Source organism: Pangasianodon hypophthalmus, chromosome 8, assembly GCF_027358585.1.
Source record: "Pangasianodon hypophthalmus isolate fPanHyp1 chromosome 8, fPanHyp1.pri, whole genome shotgun sequence".
Classification (NCBI taxonomy): Eukaryota; Metazoa; Chordata; class Actinopteri; order Siluriformes; family Pangasiidae; genus Pangasianodon; species Pangasianodon hypophthalmus.
In genome coordinates, this window is record NC_069717.1 from 21611501 (window position 1) to 21637613 (window position 26113).

The window sequence follows — 26113 nt, forward strand, 5'->3', positions numbered from 1 at the left end:
TAAAATATTACTGTTTAGTTATGGGCCAAAAATACTTTATTTTGCTATATAGGATATTTCTGAGCCTCTGTGTCACACTGACAGTCTCATAATAGTAATTTACAGTCAGCACTGTGTCAGGGGTGTCGTGTTTGATTTGGCTAGAAATCCGTACGCATACATCAAAAACCAGCTCAGATACGTCAAATAACATTACATTCTACCTTAGCCGTGAAAGAAGATCCACGATACGATGACAGGCATGAGATGGTATCAAGAGACTGTGAGAGAATCAGTAATAAACCTCTAGGTTCTTCGATTTCCTCCTACCTCCCCAAAACGTGCAGATAGGTGGCTTGGTCCTGCTAAGTTACTCCTAGTTGTGAATGAGCGTGTGAATGTGTGTGTGCATGACGGAATGGTCTCCCATTCAGGGTGAATTCTCATGCCTTGTGCATAATGTTGAGGCATTTCATGCAACATTTGAAGAGAGATTCACGATTTACCAAAAATGGGTCGTTTCTCCACTGCGTCACACTATTATGCAAATATATGAAATAACATACAAAACAGTAGTTTCATGAAAGTGGTTCTTAAATTGGAATTTGTAAATATGTTTATTTAGATCTTTAAAAAGATTTATTTAACAGTCTTCCAAGATAGGAAGAGCTTATTTACAGGTGTAATTGCCGAGGTTAGATATGACCTTTGGTCCATTGACCTGGTTAGATTCTGAATTTCTGAGGGTGGAATACTTCTAATATCCCGAGGCATAATGAGAATCAAATTGGGTGAAAATGCTGGTCACTCCATCAGACAACCATTTTTAAGCACAATTTCATTAAGCACTCTAATGTCTTTTTATCAGCAAGTGATGGAGTGTTATCATGCATGAATGTCATGTTTCGTCTCAGTGCCAGAAGCTTACTTTTTTCCTTTCTTTTGTTAGATGCGTAGATGGCAGCAGCATTTATACTCATGTGCAGTAATCAGTTAAATTGTCACAGTTGGTTCAGATAATTTTTACCATAGTTGTTGCAAAATAAGAGTCCTTAAAATGGAATGTGTCATGAAAGGGCTGCAACAAACTCCTTTTGCATAATAGTGTGACACACAGTGTAAATGTAGTGTAATGTAAAGCGTTCCCATACTTTAGAGGACTTTGGTCATTCTGTTTTCTCGGTTTCTTCTTTTTATGTGAAGCGATGTAGTGTGCCACAGTGTGCTGCATAACACACTATAATTGATAAAAAATAGTTGGCAAGAAATTTATTTTTATTATTGAATTTTAATGTTTTTGTTGAATAGTTATTGCTGCCCGTAATACACTCTGAGGAAAGCGCTGTCTGCCCTCTTCTGCATACATGAGCTCACAGATACACATGATTGGCTAGTGTTGCTGTGATTGACAGTGGAGAGAGAGCATGGCGTCCCTCCCACCTAGAAGTACGGCCAATTTTGCTGCCTTGGTTCCCGGCCACCAATGACTGTGGCATTGTAGGGATTCACAGTCTCTTGACAATAAGGCCAATGTTTTTCTGTCGTGCCATTTGAGAGCCACCTGCTTGTATCTTTAATAGATTATTCAGCAGTATCTAGATATCAAATGATTGATGGCCTGTGGAATCTAATGGCCATAACACAGCAATATCTTGACCATTTAAAATACAAAAAACAGCTGAGGAAGTGTGAATGCACATGTACGTACATTTCTTGCATACCGATGGCCTTGATTTTAGCTATACTTATTTATGTGTAAATGTCTCTTGCTTTTTTTCCTCTTAAGTGATATCACTGTGGCTGATCTCTTGCACTCTATCTGCCAAGATGTCAGACCTCTCTATAATATAAAGTCTATGTTTTGAATAAATTGGTAAATTCTATTAGCCTGGGAGAAACTAAGTTTGGGTCTTGCAAGATTGTGCTCTGTTCTTCTTCATAGATTTATTTTAGTCCTGATTGAATTGCTAGTTTGAGAGTTATAAGAGCATTTCAGGAGAAAATATTTGAAATGGTGGGCTTGGAAGTTGTAAAAGAAAATCACAACGATGGTCTAAACCATGTTCCTATACTTTTGGTTATGGGAAAGCAACATTTGCTCTTAAAAAACTTTCTTTTTTCTGTATTTCTTGTGTATTTATGCTCATTAAGTGCTGTGTAGATAGATGCACAGTGGAATACTGCTGATGCTGCTGATACTGATATTGGTGCGAAAAGGTTGAACATGTGGGTGTATATAGACATATATAGACTGCGAACACTCGGATATTTCTAACTTTTAAAGAAAATCTATATCTTTTAATGATGATTTCCGTAGGAAGTGTTCTGTATCTTCCTAATTTAAGTTTAAAAGGTTATTTAAAGTAATTGTGTTAACATGCCGTCACACAGCAGTGCACAGTGCAATTAAAAGTTTCTTGTCCTTAGCAGATATTACTGCTAAGGCTTTCCTTATGCAAGTGTGTTGGAGAGCTGTTACGTGTGACTTATTTGGGCTGTTGTATTTCATTTTTGCCTCTCTGTGAATACCAGCATGCACTCAGTAACAAGATGGCTTCCCACTTTCACCCACATTCTGCATCCATATGGCTGCCATCTCATTCATACCCTTCACTCGTAAATACCCACTTCGCTTATCTCAGTGCAGAGTTTGAATGGCATTTTAAAAGTAAACTCTTCCATTACCATGTGGAGAAGAAGAATCCATTTTGAATTGTTGCTTTTGCCTACTAGCAACAGTGCATATTGTTAAAGCCTGGCTAAGGACCATTTTACCAATTTTGTGATTAAACTGCAGTTCACATAGACATGATAAATGCATTAATAGTTAAAGAAATAAAAGAGCACAAATACCTTACATGTAAGTAGTATGTTTTAAACATTTCCTTTCGTTATTTGGCAGCTGTTTCTTGGCTCGATGTAACTTCAAAGTTGAAGTAGAATCCAACTGAACCTGTTAAGAGCAAGCAGCAATATATGGACTGCACTCTTGCCAGAAACATGTTTTAGAAGATATTAAACAATTTATCTAATATAGATTATTTTAATGTTTAAAATTACAAGATCTTCAGATTTAGAATGACTTGTCCTGTATGGCAGCTAGAGTTTGCATAGATTCCCAACTATTGCCCAACATGTTTGGACATTGTTTGGTCTGTTATGCCTGCCCCCCTAACCCACCAGGAAAAAATTCCTCGAGTCCCTCTAGAAAAGATGAAAAGATAATCATGCTTGGATTTGCTTTATCGCGAGAATTGATTGTAGGGCAGATCCTTGTAACATGATTAGAGTAGTACTATACTTTTTTTTTTTTGGAAAGCATATAGGCTTACATGATGGCCAGGAGTCCTAATCCATTCTATAAAACACCAATCACATTATCTCTGTTTACTCTCATTTTGTTTTCACTCTGTAGTCCTATACACGTGGGTAGTATCATTTAAGCCTGCTTTTTTATATATAGTTTTTTTCCAATATTTTGCCACTATAGAATGATATTTTTTGCATGAGTGGCCCATCTGAACTGTCGCTCTCTCTTGTAATTTAGCTTTAGTGCAGCACAGGGTATTCTGTGAGTACTGCTGTCTTTAGTGGTCATTTGATGAACTAAGATCTCGTGTGGGTGATGGGAAGGTAGGGTGGGCTTTGGCCTTGACTTGTTGGCTTCAATGTTGACTTGAAATTAATTGCTTCCAGTGGGGATGTGGGCTCTGATTTATCTATTTTATTGTTTGTTTTTTTTTTTTAGCAACACATCCAACACAGTTTTGCTTAGTTTGTTCAGTAATCAGAAGAATGAGGTCTTTGTTTAAGGAGTTTTTTTTTTTTTTAAAAAAAAAAAAAGAAAGCCCAAGTTTTTAATAGGGCTTTTACTTGTTGTTTGAACATGCATTGGATTTTCAGTGACACAAAAGTGATTACAACAAAAAAGTATGTTTTAGGGGTGTTATGTATTGGAAAAGGGATTTTTCAAACTTTTTTCAGGTGATCCGTATTTGCCGTTGACTATTTTAACGTGACGTACGCAACACAAGCAATGCATCAAATTGGAAAATTACTAAAAAAACCCAAAAAGAAATAGACATTCTTCATGAGAAGGTGAGGCTGTACTATCTGTACTCTGTACTATCTGGTTCCTCTGTGGTTCACAAGAAGCGACGGCTACGTGTGTATCAGGAGCAGCGTTCAGTTTAAAGCTTCTTAGCTTTACCTTTGTCCGAGTTAGAGCAGAGAATCCCACTTCGCACATATATAGTTGTAAGGAGCAGAAGCAATAAAACACATGCTATGCTCAGCACTGGGTGGTCACCAGTGAGGCCAATCCAAAATTTGGGCAATTTCTCATTTTTGTGGAGAGTTTTCAGCATGTTGTCACAGGTCAGTTGCAGCATTTCTGATTCCTCTGTAGGGGTTAGGTTTAATGATGCCATTGATTCTGGGGTTTCAACCTCGAAAGGGTCCCCCCCCCCACCTCTCATTATTCAAGTCCTCATACTTCCCTGTTGGAAAATAGTGTATGAAATTCTTTGTTAGTTGGTCAAGATGTGCCTCACATCAGCCAGCTACCAGTTTCTTCACTATATTTATTCAAGGTGGGAAACTTGTAGTGATATGGGATTTTGATATGTACAGTTGCCATAGCTTTAATGACTTCTGAGAACTTTGAATTTGTTCCCAGTGTGATCCACGATGCTATTTACATGCAGTAAACGGCGAATTTAACGTTTAACAGCTTCATCTGGGCTAACCAGGCATAAACTATTCAGGATTGCAGAAACATCATACGTTTTACGTAACTCGAAGCCCCCTTAAGGGGGAAGTCACGTGGCTCTTCATATTGTGGTTATGACTAACATGCATAGCATCCAGATGGCTTTTTATCTTTGCTTTTGTTAGTGCAGCACAGGTTGTTGTCATGAGTTGAAGATCCATTAGGCCAGAGTAGGCTTGACAACTTGTCTTGTTTGCTTTCTGTTATGATGTAAGCTTTTTCTGTTTTTATTTTTAGGCAGATCTACATATACAAGGCCTAACCTTTAACCATTAAAAACCAGATCTCTGGATAATGGCAATTTCACATTACATCACCTCAAACATTACACACAATGAAAGACAGTCACTGGCAGCTAGAAGTTTAATCAAAGCTTAGTGTGCATGTTTAAGGTGGTGCAGCTTATTTACCTGCTGTGAAATATACGTTCATGCTTTTTTTAATTCATAGATTTTTAAGTATGGTCTTGTATATTTACTTTTTTTGTCCATGTACTTTGAGTATGGACTGGGGAGAAAAATCAGTCAGTGTCTCTACGATGGTTAGTTGGGCAAATGTCTGGGTCAGAGAGCTCTGAACATGCCTTTACTGCAATGGATAGTATAGAATTCATGACGTGGGTCACATGGTCAGCTTGTCTTCTTAATTGTCTGGTTGTTTCGTGCTGTATTCTGTCTCATGAATACCATGTATAGTCCTAAGGTTGGTATTCTTGCCTCTGTTATTCAGTTGGTAATCCTGGTCACTGGGTCCAATGAAGATTTTGGTGAGCTCTCCAAAAAAAAAAAAAAAAAAAAAAAAAAAACCCTGAACATTTCCTTTTGGTTTCCATGTACCATTTTGTCTAGCTGGCAGATGGACATAGGAGAATGGAAACATAAAGTAGGATCTGTATGCTTATGGTGTATAGTATTAATTCTTAATCACTTGGCACACTTTTGTATAGATGATTTAAAAGGTGTGCTCACAATTTGTATTGGATAAAGCCAGTTTTTGGGGCTACATGATTAAATCACATAATTTTGGATTTTGTTGTTATTGTGTTCTCAATGTTTAATACCCACCTATGTATTAAACATCAATATTTTATCATGATCATTTAGAAATATGGTCTGTAAAGCATTTTTATCCAAAAAGATGAATGTACGTGTCCGTATGCACAGTCACTGGCTGTACAAATTGAGGTTAAGCCCACAATCTTGCTTGAGGGTGATGGAGTGGAACTCAATATAGATTATTTCCTATGACACAGACCATATGAAAAAGCAAACCTGATTGGCTAAACTCAGCTGCGGTTGAAGCATGATTAAATCGCATGGTTGTGTAATATGATGTTATGGTGTTTTATTGTATTTAATAGCTATAGACTGAATCAGAAAACCAATATTTTCTCATAATAATAAAAAATAGGCTATAAATAATTAGAATATTTGCGATCGCAATAAAACAAGTCACGAGCTTCATGAGTCAGTACAGATAGGCATATCCCTACAGTAAAACTCATTAAATTCTAAATAAAATGCTTTCATGCTCATATAATCTGCTTTATATGAGTTTAAGTTGCCTGAGTGCCAGATGCAAAGCCAGCTTTTCACATCTCACCCATCCATAAACAATTTGATTTGCCTTGAGGGTGAATACAGTGTCAATGACATTGTTCTCTATCAACCCCTTTGTTTCTGTCATTCTCTTCCCTCCATTTTGCCAGTTTTTATTTATAGGCATGACTGTAGAAATGTATACACTGTAGGTCTTTACATTGTGGCACCGTGCTATCGCGCAGAGGTAAACAATGTGCCAGTGTACAGGATGTTATTACACTGAAAGATTACTCTCTTTGTGGACTTTCGAAACTTGATTATCAGAAAAGGTGGCACTGTTAGGCTGTTATTAGGCTGGTAAACTAGAATGAAAGACAGCCTTTGTCATTATATAAATACCTACATGTAAATACAGTGAAATTTTTTTGTTTGCATGTCCCAAATTTGAAGAAACTGTCAGCTTTGCTCAAGAGCCCAATAATGGTATCCTAAAGGTACTAGGAATTAAAATCTCAACATAAACTATTGCAATAATCTTTTTATGTTTAATTCATAAAAAAGGTTTTTGGTAACCTATATAAATTCATTTCTTGACATGGGAAAAGTGGCAGGCTAGGTGCTGGAAACAGTTATTTTTAAAATAACTGTTAAATAAAGCTGTTTTTGAGAAAAGGTAGTCTTGAAATACAGGCTGCTGGAGTAGAGCATCTTATTGAATGTGTGCTTCTTTCCTTGCGGGGTTTACTACCGTTCTGTCCTGTTAGAAACTACTAAATAATGCAGTGATCCCCATGAGTCCACTGAAAAGCCTGTGTAGGGAGAGGTGAGAGTGAGAAGAGGAGAGAGTGGGGAGGATGAGGATGGAAGAATTGAGCTGTGGAGAGAAAGAAGGGGGGAGGGAGGCAGGAAGAGATGCCAGGGTGCATATGGAGCATGTGGGGACAGCTTAGGCAGGTCAGCTCAACTCAATGCAAAAGGCTCTCTGCAGCATTGCATAATTTATGAGCTTCAGGATCAACAACTATTGGAGCATAACCATACACTTGGACTGAACACATGGACAACCATAATAACCATAACAACTTTTATAATTTTTTTTTTCCCATGAATATTCAGAGCTTTCCATATAACACTCAAGATTGAGCCCAGCTGCATCCCATTTTTATTGATCATCCATGAGACTCCTACAGCTACAACAGTTCCTACAGCTAACATCCAGCCATAAATTCAGCCATCTCTGCAGCACTCCAGCAAGGCCTTTATAGCAGAGTAGCCAGATTAGAGTACGATGTACATGAATACTCATTTGGAGTTTGCCAGAAGACATGTAAAGATTCAATGGTCTGATTGGCATAAATGCCATCATTACATCTGGCGGAAACCTGGTCATCTGACCAGTTCCAGATTTACAGTAAAGTCCAGTGGCAACATCATGTTCAGCATGAAGATCTTGTCAGAATCAAGGGGAAGGTTTACAGATTAGTCCTGATGCACTTGCATACCATGGGCAATTCTACTTTCAGCCTCAAAATATTGCCAGACATGGCTTTTCTGTTTCCTGTTTTCTCACTGACTTTCTGTTCACTGACACAGTGCAAAATAAATACCGAATAGTGATTTCAGTATTCGAATATTGATACCTCAGATGCTTAACAAAGTATTTGAATGTACTTTGTTAACGATTTGAGATTGCACCCATACTCTGGAAACCCAGAAATTGTGGTACAGTGACATTCCCCATCCAACCTAGCTGAGCTTAAGGTGTTCAAGCTTGTAGCATCGTACCCAAAAAGACGTTAGGCTGTAAACGCTGTAGCCTAAGGAGGGAATGAGGCACCACTTAGTGCTTTGAAAAGAGTCTCTGTTCTTGTGTTAATGAAAGAAAAGAATTAATCATTAAGAATGATACTAAATTAAAGTTTGTGATTAATGATGCTATCATATTTGGAAAACAAACATAAGGACTGACTAGTTTTAGAGGGTTTTCTTTATTATAAGAAATTAAATGTATTAATCAGCTCATACTATTGGACATTTATTTCACCGTATGTATGCATGTATTAATAGAATGATGCCCATTTGTTTGTGGTGCAGGATACTTCATTATAATTTAGGAACAGTTTTGCCACTTTATAGTTGAGAGATGTTTTCTTTTTTCACCACTTTGCTTAGGACCGGAAGCTGTCGAAAGTGGAGAGACAGCGCTTCAAAGAGGAGGCTGAGATGTTGAAGGGTCTGCAACATCCAAATATAGTACGCTTCTACGACTTCTGGGAATCTCTGCTCAAAGGGAAAAAATGCATCGTTCTGGTGACAGAACTCATGACCTCAGGGACGTTAAAAACGTGAGTCAGATCTGAAGGTGTGGGGTTTGGCTTGGGACATATCGATTGTTCCACCGATTGATTACATGTCAAGCCCTGAACTGAGTGGAAGTATGCATTGGGTGTTTTTTTTTTTTTTTTTTTTTTTTTTTAGTAAAGAACATTTAAAAGCTGCTCTTATTCCTTATCAGTGGCTGTGAAATAACAAACAAGATCTTGTTTGTCATTACCTTTTACTGCTGATTTGAAATAATAATAATAATAATAATATATTTTACGTAATGTTTATTATTAAGAGTACAGTTGAAAAGGAGGAGCTGATGCTACTTCCATTGGAGACATCTGATACATAGCCCAGTTGGGCTTTGCAGACCATAGCAATACCAATATGTCTGATCTGGTTAGTCAAGATGCCCAAGAGAACCACTGTTGTGCACTGATTTAATAAAGGTCCACAAGAAGTTTATTTTTGGAGCTCCCATATAAATGATTGTTCCCAAGACCAGCTTATTTAATCATGTCCATTTGGAGATGATATGTGATCAATTATCTTGACCGTAGATATACAAACAATAGATTGCTTATTACTTGTTAGAGGATAACAATGTGGCTATTCCATATAAGTAGGGTGACTGGACCCACTGTACAGCGCATATGCTGTATTCAGCCTATTAGTGAAACTTGTAGTAATGTGACTAACACGAGTGTTTCATTGTCCTTGAATGGATTTAACCAAAGAATATTGATGAAGACATCTAGGACAAATATGACTTCAAATTATTTGGAAAATGTAACTAAATCTAATTAAAGCAATGAACAGGGTGACAGTCATGAGACTGTCTTTTGTCTGGCTTCAAAGGGACACAATAACAAGCCCTGGCTTATTATTTAGTGGAGACCATGTGCTTTGGTCATGAGCATAGTGATTCCTCTTTTTCCTTAGAGAGGGGACATTTCATAATGACTCTATTTTGCTCTGCAGCTATCTGAAGCGCTTCAAGGTGATGAAGCCCAAAGTGTTACGGAGCTGGTGTAGGCAGATCCTGAAAGGCCTTCACTTTCTACACACACGTGCCCCTCCCATCATCCACCGGGACCTGAAGTGTGACAACATCTTCATCACAGGTCCAACGGGCAGTGTGAAAATCGGAGACCTGGGCCTGGCCACGCTTAAGAGAGCCTCTTTTGCGAAGAGCGTCATTGGTGAGATACCAGCACAATACAAGTATGAGGATGAACGATCCACATAGAATTACTAGGTTTTACTGTCATAACAAGTGCAACTTGACTAGCACGGGTAGAGAATATTGCAATACTATCTTCTATGCCCTGTTATGACATTTATAGCGGTCCAGGAGATATTAGTTTCTCTTGAGAAAAATCTGAACTTCTTGCATGCAGTAAACAAAACAACACTGAAGTCATAGCACCCTTAAAGCATATTATATTATATTATATTATATTATATTATATTATATTATATTCCCATGTGAAAAGCTTTTAGATAGTTAGGGTTATTAAAGAGTGTTCCCTGTAGGGCAGAGCTGGGTTATTTGCTTTTTTTTTTTTTTGGTACCATTGCATGAATATTTGTGCTCATCTTTATAGTATCTTATTTATTCATTAACTTGGTGGATTAGGTGGATTAACTTGTTGGATTAGGTTCGTCCTTAGGGTCTTAACCTTTGGTCTTTTTTTCCATTGCTTTCAGGCACTCCAGAGTTCATGGCCCCAGAGATGTATGAGGAGCACTATGATGAATCAGTGGATGTGTATGCCTTTGGCATGTGTATGCTAGAGATGGCCACATCAGAATATCCCTACTCAGAGTGCCAGAATGCTGCCCAGATCTACAGAAAAGTCACCAGCGTGAGTCCTGCCTTTCCATTACTGATACCAACACTAACCTTAGAGGCTCTTCATCACCATTTATGACGTATATGGGAATATATTCATTGAAGTATATGCTAATATACATTATTACATACAAAATTATAATACAAAATTAGCATACTGTTGTTATGGGTCTAACGTAATGTGCAGTTTTCCTGGCATAACTTGAATTGTTGAAATGCTGCACAGCCTGACAACATAAACAGTATGGACTGTTTAATGATGTTGAAAATTCCTAAAATAATGCAAAGTTTGTATCAAGTAGTTAGATTATTGGAAGGGTGTTGGACTGAAAACACATTAGACATTAACTTCAGTGCAGTAACCACCAGTGTTGTTCTTGTTTGTTTGAAAAATGTAAAAACAGGCGTGTAAACTGTGGGCATGGACAGTCTGTTCAGTCGTTTATACCTAATTCTAGGAAAGTCCAGTTTTCAGTCCAAATATAATACCACCTATATCCAGACCTGCAGTGTTTTTTTTTTTTTTTTTTTTAAATAGCCATCACATTGGGTTTGAATACTGCAGGGTGTCTTATCTATTGATTTTGGTGAAAGTGCTCTATTAACACCTGCAGTATCTGTTCCGGATGCTTTCTTCTTTCATTCATACATTTTCCTTCTCACTCTTCTCTCTTTCTCATTCAGGAGCATTATAGTGTGCTGCTTGCATTTTGCTATTTTAATCTTTAGCTTTCTGCTTAGGGACTGATTAGGAGCCTCTGCACATTAAAATGCATTTGTTAGTCACACTCATGTGTCCTCTTAATTATTTTTAATTTCAGCACATTTTAAATCGCAGACAGCTTCCAGCTGTATTACCGACACACGTATAATAAGTTAGAGCATATAACTCACTCTCCTATTTTTTTAAGGTGTAACTTTAGTGGTATCACCAGATTGTTTTTCTTTCTCATTACTTTTTCATTATTAGTGCTATCCCCCTTTTATTAGAATAGGTTTTATTCAAGTTATATGACTGCAATAAACAATGAAAAAAAAACAATTCTATGATTATACTGCTGCACATTGCCAGTGATCTTCCTGATTAAGTTCCTGGTATATTTTTCACTACTCTGTGTGGAATTGAGTCCTGTTTAAACAAGCAGTGAAAAAACAAAGCTATCGCATCCTAACATCTTGCCCTCCCCTCTTTTTGTGCAACTTAATCTGGTTCCTTATTTTTTTTTTCTTCTTCTAGGGGGTGAAGCCTGCAAGCTATAACAAAGTGAAGGACCCTGAGGTCAAGGAGATCATTGGCGAGTGTATTTGCCAGAAGAAGGAAGAGCGGTGAGTGGTGTGTGTGTGTGTGTGTGTGTGTGTGTGTGTGTGTGTGTGTGCGCGTTGGTAGGAGAAAGAGTAGTGAATGATGTTGGCTGGCTTGCTCTTCTCACTGCCCAAGGTGGTTATCTATCTATACACCAACTCCATTCTGCTGGCCTGTTGCAGATGGGCACTTTTCCACACCATCCAATTTCATCATCTCCACTAGCCAAGAACAAAAACTACTGCTTACATAACACTGAGTTCAGGAAAGGAAGGGGAGGGGAGTGTTGGCTCCTAATTTTGGTCGCATATCTCAGTGTCCTTGTGCTGGATGAACTTTGCATAGGCTGTGTTTCAGAAGTAGTTGGTATTTATTATATTTGTTCAAGCTACCTCTTGTGGATTTGTACCATTTGTACTGTTCAGTACAGTTCTTGCATCTCCTTAACTTCACTTACTCTCACCCTCACCTAACTTCTCCTAAACTGACATGCAGTGTGGACTCTCAGAGTTAGCCCTTTAATCCAAGTGAAGTTTTATAGCTGTTTTTACAGACAAATAATCACTGTTGTATATTTGTCTCTGTTAAAAAATGTTAGTTTACTATTGTGTTTTGCCTTATTTATGTTCTGACTTTTGGCGTTTCTTTCTCCTGCTTTGCCGGCATCCCATTATACCGATGAATTTAGTGGCAGAAGGTTCACTTGTTAAAGTTTAGAGTTAGTATAATATGTTATTAATTGTACAACAGTTAGTTCCGGTCCTCTAATTTGATTGGTTCGCCACGTAAAATTCCACTTCCTAGTTCAAAACGTTTACTACAGTAGTGTTAGCGACAACATCAGCAGACATGGCAAGCAATAATTTTCAGGAATATGTCTCTTGAGTTAAAAATATGAAAACTCGTCAGATGAAAAGAAAGAAGGAATGCCAATTTTACTGGAAGCACCTTTAACAGGAATGTATAAATTAATGTGAGTGAGCTAGCCAGCTAGCCGATGTACTATAAAATGACTGTGGCTTCTTCTGGATCTGTTTCTGCCAGCAGAGCAAAAATAAACAGAACATTTGGCCATATCGGGTTAGAAATGTCACTTACTCAATATTAATTTCTTGTTTACAGAACTGTTGTATGAAAGCAATATCGCACTCGCAATCATGCGGTTATGCTGAATATCGGCACGGCTGTGACTACCTACGGCCAAATCACAGTCATGCTGATATTCAGTATAACCGCGCCCTTGCTCGTGCGATATTGCATAGTGCTGTTGTCGCTTACTAAATTTCAAAACCCAACTCTGTTGAATCCTCAAAGCTGATTGGTCGGAGGGTGTTGATTGCTTTTCTGTAACCGCATGGTTCTGACACTAGTTCTGGCTGTAATTCAAATGATTTTATATTATTATTTCTGTAGTAACTCATTCAGAGGGACTTGTATGGTGGACACTCTGCATAATCTAAGGATAATAATAATAAATGGATTTTAAGAGGAAAAAGTCAGTTGTAACAGGACCATTGCTCGCCATAATACCGTCATTATGACCCTGTGACTCTTCTCTTCAGTTACTCCATTAAGGATCTACTGAATCATGCATTCTTTGCGGAGGACACGGGCGTGCGAGTGGAGCTGGCTGAGGAAGATGATGGAAGGAAAGCCTCCATCGCACTCAAGCTGTGGGTGGAGGACCCACGCAAGTTGAAGGGCAAGTACAAGGACAGCGGCGCCATCGAGTTTACCTTTGATCTTGAGAAGGACGTGCCTGAAGTCGTGGCTCAAGAGATGGTGAGCGATGTTGCTTTTCATTGCACCAGATAAGTTACTGATTTGGGCCAGTTTGACTGGTATCATGAGTAAAAAAAAAAAAAATCATTACATTAACTCATATCATTACCTGCATCAGCTTGATTCGACTGGGATCTCACCCCCACACTCAGCTCTCTTCCTCAACTGTCATGCCATCTGTCTCACCGACTGACTCCTGGAACTGACAATACCACTTTACCTGCATTTCCTCGCATGTGTAAATGCAAATGGAATTTAAAATCAAACTGATATTGACATTTTTATTTACTTCATGACATTTATGCAGTTTATTCAATTTGGGTTAATTTGGTGTTCCAGGTTCTGTATGTTCCCTGGACATGATTGATCCAGACTACTTCAAATATTCTTCCTGGTTCTATTTTTAGTAGGGCCAATCTACCAAATGTAGTAACTGCAAATCTGGTGCAGGGCTATCTTTCTAGCATATGGGTGCAAACTGAAATCAGATTTCCAACCATAATATAATCTATGAAAATGCTAAATATAAGCGAGTTACAATCAGAAACCAGGGCTGTCCTGCAAGAATAAGACACAGAAGTGTTTGTGATTTATAATCAGCATTGCTATAATCCAGAGGATTGTCATTTATGTGTGTTTTAGTTGGCCGTGGTCATATACTCTTCTATAGCAGCACAGTTTTTAAGATGTTCTACAGTTTGAATTTACTACGTAGGTCGCAGAGTCATAGGATAATTACCAGTCAATCATTAACAGGGAAGCAGAACCTTTACTTTGTCCTTCCAGTTCTTCTGTCTCATTAATTTATGCTGCTATGTGCACCTACTGAAGTAGAATTAAAAGAATCTATACAGAGCATGCAACTAGGTGTAAAAACATAATGCAGGTTGTAAGCTGAGCCCGTCTTATCTTAGCTTGCTGGAAAACAAGTCCTAAAAAAAGTGGCACATTCCTTTGTGTAAACATGCATAAAATTCCAAGGAAGTCTGTCAGATGTTTCTTTCCATGTAAACACTGCTATAAATTGAGACTTCATAAAAAGAGTATTATCTGAAAACTTCAGACATGCTCAAACACACACTCTTCGGACCCAAAAAGCTCCAAAAAAAGAATGGCAGTGGCTAATTGTGCATTTCTGTGTGGGTGTGTGTGCAAAAATGTCATTTTTCCAGTAAAGATTGTGACCAACAAAGACTGCATAAACTTGACCTCACATGCTTGGCCCACATGTATGCGATAGTTATCTCTGAGTTTTGACTTTGTTTTCCATGCTCCTCTTTGTCTGTTATCTGAACGGTTACTTCCCTGTACTGAAGGGCCCCTGCACTGCATAGTTCAGTGTGTTTTCCTTCCCACATCATCTTATTAACAAGCCTTTAATGAGATGTATCATTATGTACATGGATTACGTAAATATCTGAAGACTTGATACAGCAACCACTGTTGAGATCTCGGGGAGTAGTGTAAATTTTTCTGCATCAGGATGTTTTATATTTAAAGGTTTGTGCTTTGTTAGGCACTGTCTATCTATAGCTTCTGACTGGCTTTCATTTCAGCACTAATTGGCATGTAATACCTTAAATGAGTGCAACTGTCTGCTACTGCTTTTTGAAACAAAGCCTGTTTGAGTGTGTGTGTGTGTGTGTGTGTTCAAGCTGAGTGCAGCATGATTCTATTTTCAGCTTCTCTGCTTTCGTCACACTAGGATGCAATCTTCTCTCCATTCACTTTGAAAAATGTTTACTTCAGTTCTAAGCATCGATCCCTTTATTACCAGAATCCCTTTTTCTTTTGTTTCAATCACCCACACCACAGAGGTATGTATGTATGTACTTAATTATGTCATTTTTGTGCTTTTTCACTCATTCTGTCAGGTTGAATCCGGGTTCTTTCATGAGAGTGATGCAAAGATAGTGGGTAAGTCCATCCGGGACAGAGTGGCGTTGATAAAGTGGCGAAGAGAACGCACCGTGTCCTCAGCCATGCAGAGTGACGTGGCCCAGACAACGCAAGCCCAGCAACCCCTTGGCTCCGTGCCCACTGTGTGTGAGCCCATTGGCACCTTAGAGCCTGAGGAAACAGAGGCAGACCAGCATGCCAATCTGGCCCAACTGAGCAGCAGCACTACCTCTGCTACATGTGAGTTTGTTTGATGGGTGTGTGTTTCAAAGTTTAAGCTTCTTACAGGCCATGAAGTGTGATTTTTACATGTTTATTCATTTTATGCCCCTCTCCCTCTCCCTCTCCCTCTTCCTCTTTCTCTCTAGCTGACAGTGGTATTGGCTCTATCATATACTCCGACTCCCACAGCAGCAGCTTGCACAGTGTCATTTACCCGTCACTGCAGGAACCTGTTTCCACCGCAGTGCAGCAGGTTTGTATCGTTGCTTCTTGCAAGAATATTGTTAGCCACGTAATTTAAAACAGGGGTTTCAATCAGCATGTTTTATAAAAACCTGCTTATAAGACCATGAATGAAATTCAAAAAACACTGCCAATATGCCAATTAATTCTGTTTTTATATATTGTATTTATATTTCTTAAAATGAGCATGGAAATATATTATGATGCACACTCCTTCTCTAGTACATAATTGAACTCTCTCCATGGGTTGAAATTTAGATATATTTACTAAATTTTATTACAATTCAAATGCACACCACAATATTTGAGCTGTGTGAGTATTTATTTATTTGTTTATTTATTTGCCTCCCTTACATGTGTTTTGTGTCTTTCATGCTATGTGGCGATAGTGTCATGTGACTGGCCGTTTTTTGACACCACATGACAGTGATTTTGAAGTGTGGTCTTGCTTCCTTGGAACTGGGTCTAAAGCACGTTTCCGTCGCCAAAGCACTACTGTGATTGACACACTCAGAGACCATCCACATATCCGGGCAGTTCCTCAGCCAATTAGTCCCGACTCCAACCTGTCACCCCAGTTGGAATCGGAGGAGATAAATGGGAATGATTCTTTCTCTCCGAGATTGTTGCTTTCTCCGTTACCACTTGATACTCGACGCCATAGTGACTCATCAGTGGTGCTTTCACCAGAGAGAGAGTCGGACGACGCTCTATCGATATCTTGGGGGTGTCGACATTGTCTAAATCATGTCCCTCTCACACCACATCCCTTGTGCACAGCCTGCCTGTCACTTCTCTTATCTAGGACTAGGACAATTAAAAGCCCGAGCCCATGTGCTTCAGTCCCCACTCCAGGTGCGGGCCAGCTTGTATCTCCAACTGGACTCTTACTTGGAGTAAGTGGGCATGGAGGCTCTCTCAGTGAGAACTCTGACTTGTCAGAGCTTAACAAATCCCTGGAAAACATCACAGGCCACAAACATGTCCCAAATCCTGCCTTACTAAGAGTCCCATCCATGGGGTTTGAAACGGGGCCATACCGGTCTGTGCGCAGTCACGGTCATGAGCACGAGATGACCGAATCTCTGAGTGTTGAGCAGATGCCAAAGCCAGGAGCGCACCGCCGAGCGAGTGTGTGCATGGGTGACCGTACTTTCATGTATCTGGTAGGTTGGACAGCTGACATTCTTTAATGTCTGTGGTTAAAGTGGGCACTATGCTGCTGCAGAAGGAAACGCTGCTCCTGGTGCTTTTAGAGGGTTTTTGCATTCTTCCGCCCCCCTCCCCCCCTTTTCTCCTTATCTATTGCATCCTGGTACTGTCTGCATATAATCTTTTACCTTTAACTCCGGTCCAAATCCATACCTTATTTCTGCTTCTTTCCAAGGATGTTGCCAGGCTTAGCCAGTGCAAATACATGCATTCTGCCTTAGTGTAACATTCCTGACCTTCAGCTGCTTGCTCATGGAAAATAACTGACCAATCCCAGTTCCTCTTAAAATTCGATTCCCAAAACTTTGAAAGCATCTGTCATTTATCACTGTTATGAACTTTGGATGTGAGACTGGGCCTTACCACTGGCCGTTTAATAATTTAGGTAAGAAATGAATAATTAAATAGTTGGTGTTATTGTGTAATGTTTTAGTATATGTGCGAGAGAATTTTTCTGTTTATTCTCTTCTGTTCAGCAGTCCAGCACACTGGGTCTTCAGAGCCAGCCAGCATCAGCTGCGTCCCTGCAGGTGCCTGGCCATCTGCTCCAGCCCTCACAAAGTTATATGCCAGCTGTACCAAGCGCTGTACCCGTGCAGCCTAGCTATGTGCCCGCAAGCCAGCCTGTGCAGCCGCAGACTTACTCTTCACTGCCCTCCACAGCACAACAGCAAGCAACAATCATCCAACCAGTACAAGCTACACCTGCACAGAGTACGTCAACTGTACCCCAGATGGCAAACATACAGAGCTGCCCTCTTACAAGACAATCAGGGCAAACAATTGCCCAGGCAAATGCCATTGTACCACAGAGCTACACACCTGGTGTGCAGCAATTTGCAAGTACACACATTTTACCACCCTTGCAGCAAGCTGAAGCTGGCCAGACAGTGCCATCACTGCAGAAGGCAACCCAAAATTTACTGCCTGATCAACAGTCTGCCGGTTCAACCGTGCAACATTTGACAAATGTCCAGACTCTCCCGGCCTCGCAATGCAGCGTGCAGCCCGTTTCTGCCTACATAGCAGTACAGCATGCGTCCACTGTGCAGAGCTTTCAGGAAGTTGCAGCACTGCAGCTAAGCATGCAGGCGTCTCAGAGGGGAGCTTCCAGCCTGCAGCTTGGCTCGTCTGGAGCCACACCGATTGGCCAAGAAGATCCTCTTCTGACTGCGCAAGCCACAATGCAAAAAGGTCTTCATGCAGCTGGCATGATAGCTGCTGGAAAAGCAGATTTCAAAGAATCTGCTATTCTAACTGCACCTTTACAAACAAGTCACACGATTGAAGTTGCAGTCCAACCGGTAAGTTAAACATTTCTCCAAGATTCATCGTTTTTATCTGCTCATCTGCAGTATAACCATTGTTTATCTGAGCCACCATCCCAGCCAATACAATAGCTGAAAGTGAAATTTAGTTTGTTATTGGGCACGTCATACAGGTCTAAAAGTCTGAGTCCACTACCAAGGACTGTTTTTAATTAATAATTTATGTTAAATATTTAATCAAGTTTACTCTAAAGCAAAATTTACCAACACAAATTTTATATTAAATTTAACATTTCCAACCATTTTCATATCAAATTGCTACATATGATATTGCAAAATGTCTTGGAACGTATTTAAAACCTAATTGCTAAACCCTCAGTTTGAAAGATTGACCTGCATTACTACAAGAAAAGTCGGAGCACACAAATTATTGACTTGAAAGCCACCATGAAAGCCACTCCTATGGTTAGAATACGCAGAGCACACTATAGCGATTAGTTGTGGGTTAGAGGGCTCATTTGCGTACTGAAGCCTCCTGCGAGATCACTATTGCAAGAGCCGCATCACCCCACCTAGTCACTGATTATTTTCCTATTACAGTACGCTCTATTGTATTTTATTGCTCTTATATCACATTTTTTGTAGTTATTAAAGAAAGACACATCTGTGCTTTTTATCTGCTTATAATTATGTTTAATGATGTGGAATGTCTACAAAAGAAAGTTACTTCATTGTGTTATAGCAGCACCAGACTCTCTCTTTCGCCGCCGGGTGGCTGGGTGCATCATGCGAGATTCTCATTAACGTGATATCTCAAGAGCGAGAAGTTGAATATTTTTTTGGACTTGTATGGAATTATTATTGTACCCAACAGACTTTGGAATTGTAGAACAGGGTCACGGTCACGTCAAGGTCAAATGTCTGACTGAGATTTTCTTCAATAGCTTTCTTCTTGTTTGTATAAGTATACTTACTTAAGTATATTTTACTTAAGTATATTTTAAGGGTATTTCAGACATACAAATTAGTAACAAGAAGCCTTCTTGGAGGCACAGGCATCCCTACCGTCATTATTGGCATCAAGTTATACTTGTTTTCATCAATATAGAGCTTGTCACCTTACTGACAAAGCACAAAGCCTTTCCATCTCGAAGACTTTCCGATGATGGACAACTTAGTTATAGCTTTACCTCTGACTGTGAGAGTGCTGACACTGTTTGCTTCCAAAAATACTAAATAAATGTCTCCTCATAGAAAACGTTTTTTAAAATCCGTTGGTGTCGAGCGTCTGCCCTACAAGTCCATGTGTAAGTTGTTACTGTAGCAACAATGACATTTTTGAATGTGCTCATTAAAGTAAACCTGTGAATTGCCTTGCAGCTGGCGCTTGCGTTTCATAGAAAGCCTTCTGCTGTTGTAGAACATTTATCAACATCTCCAAACCAGTCAGAATCAAGAATTCAGCAGTACTTTAGAGCAGTGAAAGATATACAGTATTGTGCAATTGTAGCTCATTATGTGCATATAGTAACCTGATTAAGGTGTGTTTAATTTCTATTATTTAGTAATATTAAATTACTAAAAATAAATAGCATGCAATGGAGGCTTTTTGGCACAAGGCCACAGCATCTGCTGAAGAAAAATGATGGCTCTTATTTGCAGACCATCATTTGCACTGCAAGTATTTGCTTTACTTAGAATATTATTTTTGCTTTCCTGGTTTGTAACATATATCAATCATGTACTTTATACCAACACTGTTTGCATGTGCCGGAAATTGTCAAACGTTTGGTGTACAGAAAATAGTGGCGATCAACATTATTTGTACATAGAATAGTCTAGATTCTGGCATAAATTTGCCTTGAATGTGTGGACGTACTCATCAGCAGGAAAGCAGAAAGCCTGTGTATGTAGGTCAAAACGAAAAAGGCAGTGTTGCAATATGCTGCAACTAGCTTTTTGTTTTTCTCCTATACCCGTTTCTGTATTGCTGTAATTTTTGATGAACGCAACATTTTACACATTCTCTAACTTCATCTACATTATCTACACAGGCCCCAGCTTCTCAGCAGTCTTTAGTGCAAGTTCCTGCTGCTCAACAAGTGCAAATGCATCAGACTTCCTTGTCTCAGATGCCAACTCACCTCATACAGGTAACCTTCACCTTCAATATGTCACATTATAATTTTAATCCAATAGTCCATCAGTTATGGAGTTAGCGTTCCAAGTGCATGAAATAAATTCTGCCTAATTGACTGGAGTTTTGTTTTGCGTTTTGGTTTGTTTTTTCAATTTGAGTTCATCCATTTAATTGGAAGGACTGTTTTTGTCTCCTCCTCCGGTTATCTTCATTGAACCCTGCCCATTGTGTTAGGGTTCCTCTTCCTGGACATGATTCCTTTTCCTCATCCTTTCCCGTTTCTGCGCAGTCATCCCTCACTCTGCTCTCTCTCTCTCTCTCTCTCTCTCTCTCTCTCTCTCTCTCTCTCTCTCTCTCTCCACTGCCAAACCTGTGCCTACCCCTCCCTCTGTTTCACCGGGGCCCAACTCACAGATGGATGGCACTGTGCCAACACTCCACCCACTCCTACCCTCTGCTTCCTCTGCACCAACACACTGTTCCCAACAAGCCTGTGCACCTCCTTTGTTCACAAGTATAATACCCACAATACAGTGCTCCCAACAGGGCTAAAGAATGGCTCCCCATCAAAGTGCAAGCTCCATGGCCACACCTTCGGTGCATCCCCTCACACACACACACACACACACACACACACACACACACACACACCACTTCCCCAGTTTACCCTTCCCAACTTACTTCACCAGACACTGCTTCTCTGTCTGCAGGAGCTCCTCCCATCTTTCAGACTACTCTGGTAGTGTTTGTGTGTGTGTGTGTGTGTGTGTGTGTGTGTATGTGTGTGTGTGTCCCTTATGGAATTGAGAACTGCAAGGATCTGAGAATAGCTATGGCTGCAGTGTCTGCTAATTTGACTTCAGACTATTTATCTTGGCAAATGCTCTCAATTTAGAATTCAGACACACAGAGTTAGCAAATGCTAGGCTAATCAATAAATCACTGGCAACAACTGCAGTATCATGACGCCTCTCTGCAGGCTAGTTGTGATGGGTACGGATGGGCATATGACGGAAACGATTAAGAAATAAATGGAATTCTTTAAAATTTACCATTTACAGGCTTTTGGATCATGCTTTTTGGCTTTGTTGTTTTGTTTTTTCCCCTTTCAGGGAGCTCCTAGCAGCAATAATCAGTCCCAGATTGTGCTTCCAGCCCTGGTGAGCTCATGCCAGACTTCCTCTGTTCCAGTCCATACCTCCCTCACCATTGCTGTTCCAGTCCATTCTTCTCAGACAGCTGTCACCGTGGCTCCACATGCTACTGCCATCCCTGGCCACCATGCGCAAACTGCCCCTGCTGCCCAGCTGACTCCTCCTGTGCCACAAGGCATTGTACCAGATCCTTTGAGCACTGGGGAGTCTCTGGATATGAACCAGGAACTTCAGGCCTCTGCAGTCACCAGTAAAATGACTCAGCAAACACAGCCCAGCAGCGGCATCACGACTCATCACATTCAGCAGTGCAGTGCCAGTGGAAGTGGAACAAGCCAGCCAGCCTCTGAAGTATTTTCTGAGGTTAGACATGACAGTAGTTTGCTTCAAAAAGTTAAATAAGTGCATTCATTAATGTTTGTGTGCATGCACTTCTTCCAAGTGTTTGGATAAATATTGCTGTCCTGCTCTGTCTCTGATGCTTTTCGTCTTTTTCTTCTTTTGTTTGCTCACTCGTTCGCATTTCTGTCTTCTCTCTCTCTCCCTCTCTCTCTCTCTCTCTCTCTCTCTCTCTCTCTCTCTGTAGGAGTGTGCTCTAGATAAGCAGACAACAGTGGCTGCATATGACAGGTATAAAACCCCCAGCTATAGGTATAAAGTTTACTTTAGTGCCTTGCATCTTATTAACACATTTTGCCAGAAGCTAAGTTTACTTAACCCTGATTTTTTTCCCCCCTATTTTTTTCCCTAGTGCAATAAGACAGTAGCTCTTTTTTTATCTTTCAAGTCAGTAACAGTCCATAAGACTTTTATTCAAATTCATTTGGAGGGCCGGATTAGAACCTTTATCATATTGGTTTCAGTCCACAGGCTGTAAGTTTGACATCCCTAATGTAAAAAAGATCATAAGTTAAAACAAGGGTCTGAAACCCAGCCGTCTTCTCTGCCACAGTGTAAACTCGGATGCCACATCAGGAAAAGAGATGAGCGATGGGAACGAGGGAACACATGGCGGGAGGAGCGAGTCGAGGGTCCGCAAACATCATCGCAAATCCTCGCGCACACGCTCCCGCCAGGAGAAGACCGGCAAGCCAAAACTGAGCATGCTCAACGTGAGTCTGCACCAACAATCCAAACCTAAACTAATCATGTCCACTTGCAAGCTGAACGTGATGCGTAATATTAATTTGAATATATTTACTGCTCTGTTACAGCTGCATGTTGCACGATGTTGGACATGTTGATAAGATGGTTGTACTCCTGCAGGTTCTGGCTCACTATGTGGCAACAAAAGTTCAGCGAAGCTTACCTATATGCAAATGAGTGCTTCTGCAATGTTGTGTTTTGCCTGTTTTGCTTCATGAACGGAAAAATTTATTTTTTTTTTTTGGTCATAACCAAATCTAGGTAAATCTCAGTGAATCGCTCAACAGCTGTGAGCACAGAGAGGCCATGCGGCAGAATGCCGCCACAGTATTTGCAAGTGGACGCATAGTGTGCAATTATTATAGTCATAAAAACAGTGCACACTGAGTCTGGACTAGTCAAAAACAAGAAGTGTGAAATAGTCATGTATCGGGACCCGACGTAAGTCACAGGATTGGTGATGTTTTTACTCTTGTGTAGGGGGGAGTAGGTCAATGGGCATATAGCTTGTGGAGAAACAAAGAGAGAGAAACTGCCAACAAAGTTTAGTAAAACCCAATTAAGTCATAAATAAAAAAAAAAAAAAAAACATTTAGACTCACCTGCTTCATAAAAGGGTTTGTTTATATATATATATAATATATATTTTAGTATTTTTGAATAATAATAATAACCCTATGACATGAGACACTTAGAATTATGTAGTGACCAAGAAACATGTTAAATCAATTGTTATATTTTAAATCCCTGATGAAGCTTTGCACACTCTTGGTATCTTTTCAACCAGCTTTGCATTTTGATTCAGAAATAAATTAAAGCACATAGGTGTTAATTTCATTAATTGCATTTGTCTTGGAAACAAATTTCTCTACGCCTTTGTCTTAAAGACATTTTGATAATGAAAAAATGTTTGCCCAAACTGTTTGCTTATATGCACTTAGCTATAATTTCAGCTATAGCTATTTTTACTTAGCTGTAATTTTTAAACTTCCAAAATAAGACAAAATGCTCAGTAGAATTATTTTTATGACGGCATTGTACAATATATGGATAAATGAGACTGGTTTTAAGTGCTTGTTGGTTTGGAAAGCAAGGAACTGAACTACGTAAGCTGTAACAAATGAGGAAAAGTGTTAAGCTACAATGGACTAAGGGACTAATTTTTACTAGTCAGTGAGTAATTTAAAAAAGCTAGTTGATTAAGTTGTCTTTTTCCATAGTTAAAGCAAAAACTGGTTCATTTTAGGTTGTTTCAAGCTAAACTGTTAAAGAAAGTAAGTAAATTGGTGCAATAAATGTGCACAATAATAAATCTCTGTATCATATTGCATTATTCAACAGCAAACAAATTGTTAAAATGCACTCGTGTGGGCAATCAGGTGGCTCAGATGAAATCGTTGATTACGAACCTGAGAGTGCACAGCATGGAGTGGAAGCTCCTTCTAGCTTAATGGTGGATGGAGAATGTGATGTTTACAGCAGCGTCTGGGAGAGTTTTATGTTCCACTCCAGCCTCAGTAGCATTCACAAATGCAGCCTGCTGCTCCGAGAGTGCTCTTTCACCCAGCACTGTTCACAGCAGAATTCACTATACCATAACGCAAGGATTTTATTGAAATTTTACTTAGCTTTAAAAGACTTTTGGCATTCTAATGATGATCTTAATACATATAAATGGGAATCCCCACAAAAATCTGAAATATGTACAAGAAAACAAACCATCATTACAGCTCACTGTTTGAAGGTGCCTAATTAGTAGTAGTTGGAGTTCTCAATCGTTGTTGAGAACATTAGAAACAAACATGACCTGTGACATTAAAAGTCAGCATACTCAATGCAGATCTATTCCCAAACCGTACACTGGTTACGGGGAATGATGCTAAGATCTTAATTTATTTATGAAATCTCGAGCCTATAAATATTAATTGAAGATTAATTGACCCAGTCATGGGGACTTGTAAAACACTGAATCTCTTTGGTGTGCTGTAGGTGTGTAACACGGGTGACAAGATGGTGGAATGTCAGCTGGAGACTCACAACCACAAGATGGTCACCTTCAAGTTTGACCTTGATGGAGATGCTCCAGAGGAGATTGCCACGTACATGGTAAGCTTATTGCCGTCATTAATCTGCCTGCTTTATTTTCCCCCCATATGTACGTTTCTCTTGCTCTTTTTTTATACACATTGATTTTTATCTTTCTATGCATCATTGTTTAAGTTGTATGTCTTTTTTTTTTTCTATATACACTCACCTTCAGCTTTAGTAGGAACGCCTGAACACCGGCTCATTTATGCAGTTACCCAATCAGCTAATCATGTGGCAGTAGCACAATGCATAAAATCATGCAGATGAAGGGTTAAGAGCGTCAGTTAATGTTCACATCAAACATCAGAATGGGGGAAAAAATGTGCTCTCTGTGACTAAAACCAGTCGCGTGGATGTTGGTACCAGATGGGCTGATTTGAGTATTTCTGAACTGCTGATCTCCTGGGATTTTCACACACAGCAGTCTCTAGAGTCTACACAGAATGGTGTGAAAACAAAAAACGTTGAGTGAGTCACAGTTCTGTGGGTGGAAACACCTTGTTGATAAGAGAGCTCAGAGGAAAATGGCCAGATTGGGTCGAGCTGCCAGGAAGGATATGGTAACTCATAATCACTCTTTACAGCTATGGTGAGCAGAAAAGCATCTCAGCATGCACAAAACATCAGACCTTGAGGTGGATGGGCTACAACAGCAGAAGACAATGTCAGATTCCACTCCTGTCAGTCAAGAACATGAATCTGAGGCTATCAAAAAAAATCCCCTGGTCTTTTTTCCAGTCTTCAGCTGTCCAGTTGGGGTGAGTCTGTGCCCATGATAGCCTCAGATTCCTGTTCTTGGCTGACAGGAGTGGAACCCAATGTGGTCTTCTGAAGTTGTAGCCAATCCACATCAAGTTTTGAAGTGTTTTGCGTTTTGAGATGCTTTTCAGGCGTTCCTATTAAAGTGGATGGTGAGTGTATATCTACACATAATTCTCGTCAGCGTTATATAATGGTCTTATTACTTTAGATCACAGGTTCCCAACCCTGGTCCTACAAGCTTTAGTGTTTTCCCCATGCGGTTTCCCTATTCACTATTTAAATATATATGAATGTTTGGTTAAGATTACCTTTTTTTTTTAAAAAAAAATGAGGGCAAAAAGATATGCCCCTTGCAGTACCACTCTTGCCCATTGGGGGCAGCAACACATAGATCATTTTGTGATATATTTTATGCCTTTATTT

At 39.7% G+C, this 26113-nt stretch overlaps 1 protein-coding gene across 7 annotated transcripts in view; it reads left to right on the plus strand.

Moving 5' to 3' along the window:
• The window catches only part of LOC113533227 (serine/threonine-protein kinase WNK2-like), a 49072-nt gene that overhangs the window by 4772 nt on the left and 18187 nt on the right, over positions 1-26113 (plus strand). For 4 of the 7 annotated variants that reach the window (XM_053236238.1, XM_053236241.1, XM_053236242.1 and 1 more), the window contains exons 2-15: positions 8464-8636; positions 9598-9818; positions 10327-10484; positions 11709-11797; positions 13337-13556; positions 15431-15695; positions 15824-15930; positions 16310-17086; positions 17609-18436; positions 20455-20553; positions 21653-22057; positions 22281-22324; positions 22647-22806; positions 24830-24946. In XM_053236238.1, coding sequence (XP_053092213.1) covers positions 8464-8636; positions 9598-9818; positions 10327-10484; positions 11709-11797; positions 13337-13556; positions 15431-15695; positions 15824-15930; positions 16310-17086; positions 17609-18436; positions 20455-20553; positions 21653-22057; positions 22281-22324; positions 22647-22806; positions 24830-24946 — 3663 coding nt within the window. The remainder of the gene's footprint in view (positions 1-8463; positions 8637-9597; positions 9819-10326; positions 10485-11708; positions 11798-13336; positions 13557-15430; positions 15696-15823; positions 15931-16309; positions 17087-17608; positions 18437-20454; positions 20554-21652; positions 22058-22280; positions 22325-22646; positions 22807-24829; positions 24947-26113) is intronic. The other 3 variants (XM_053236239.1, XM_053236244.1, XM_053236245.1) reach the window with 3 other exon arrangements.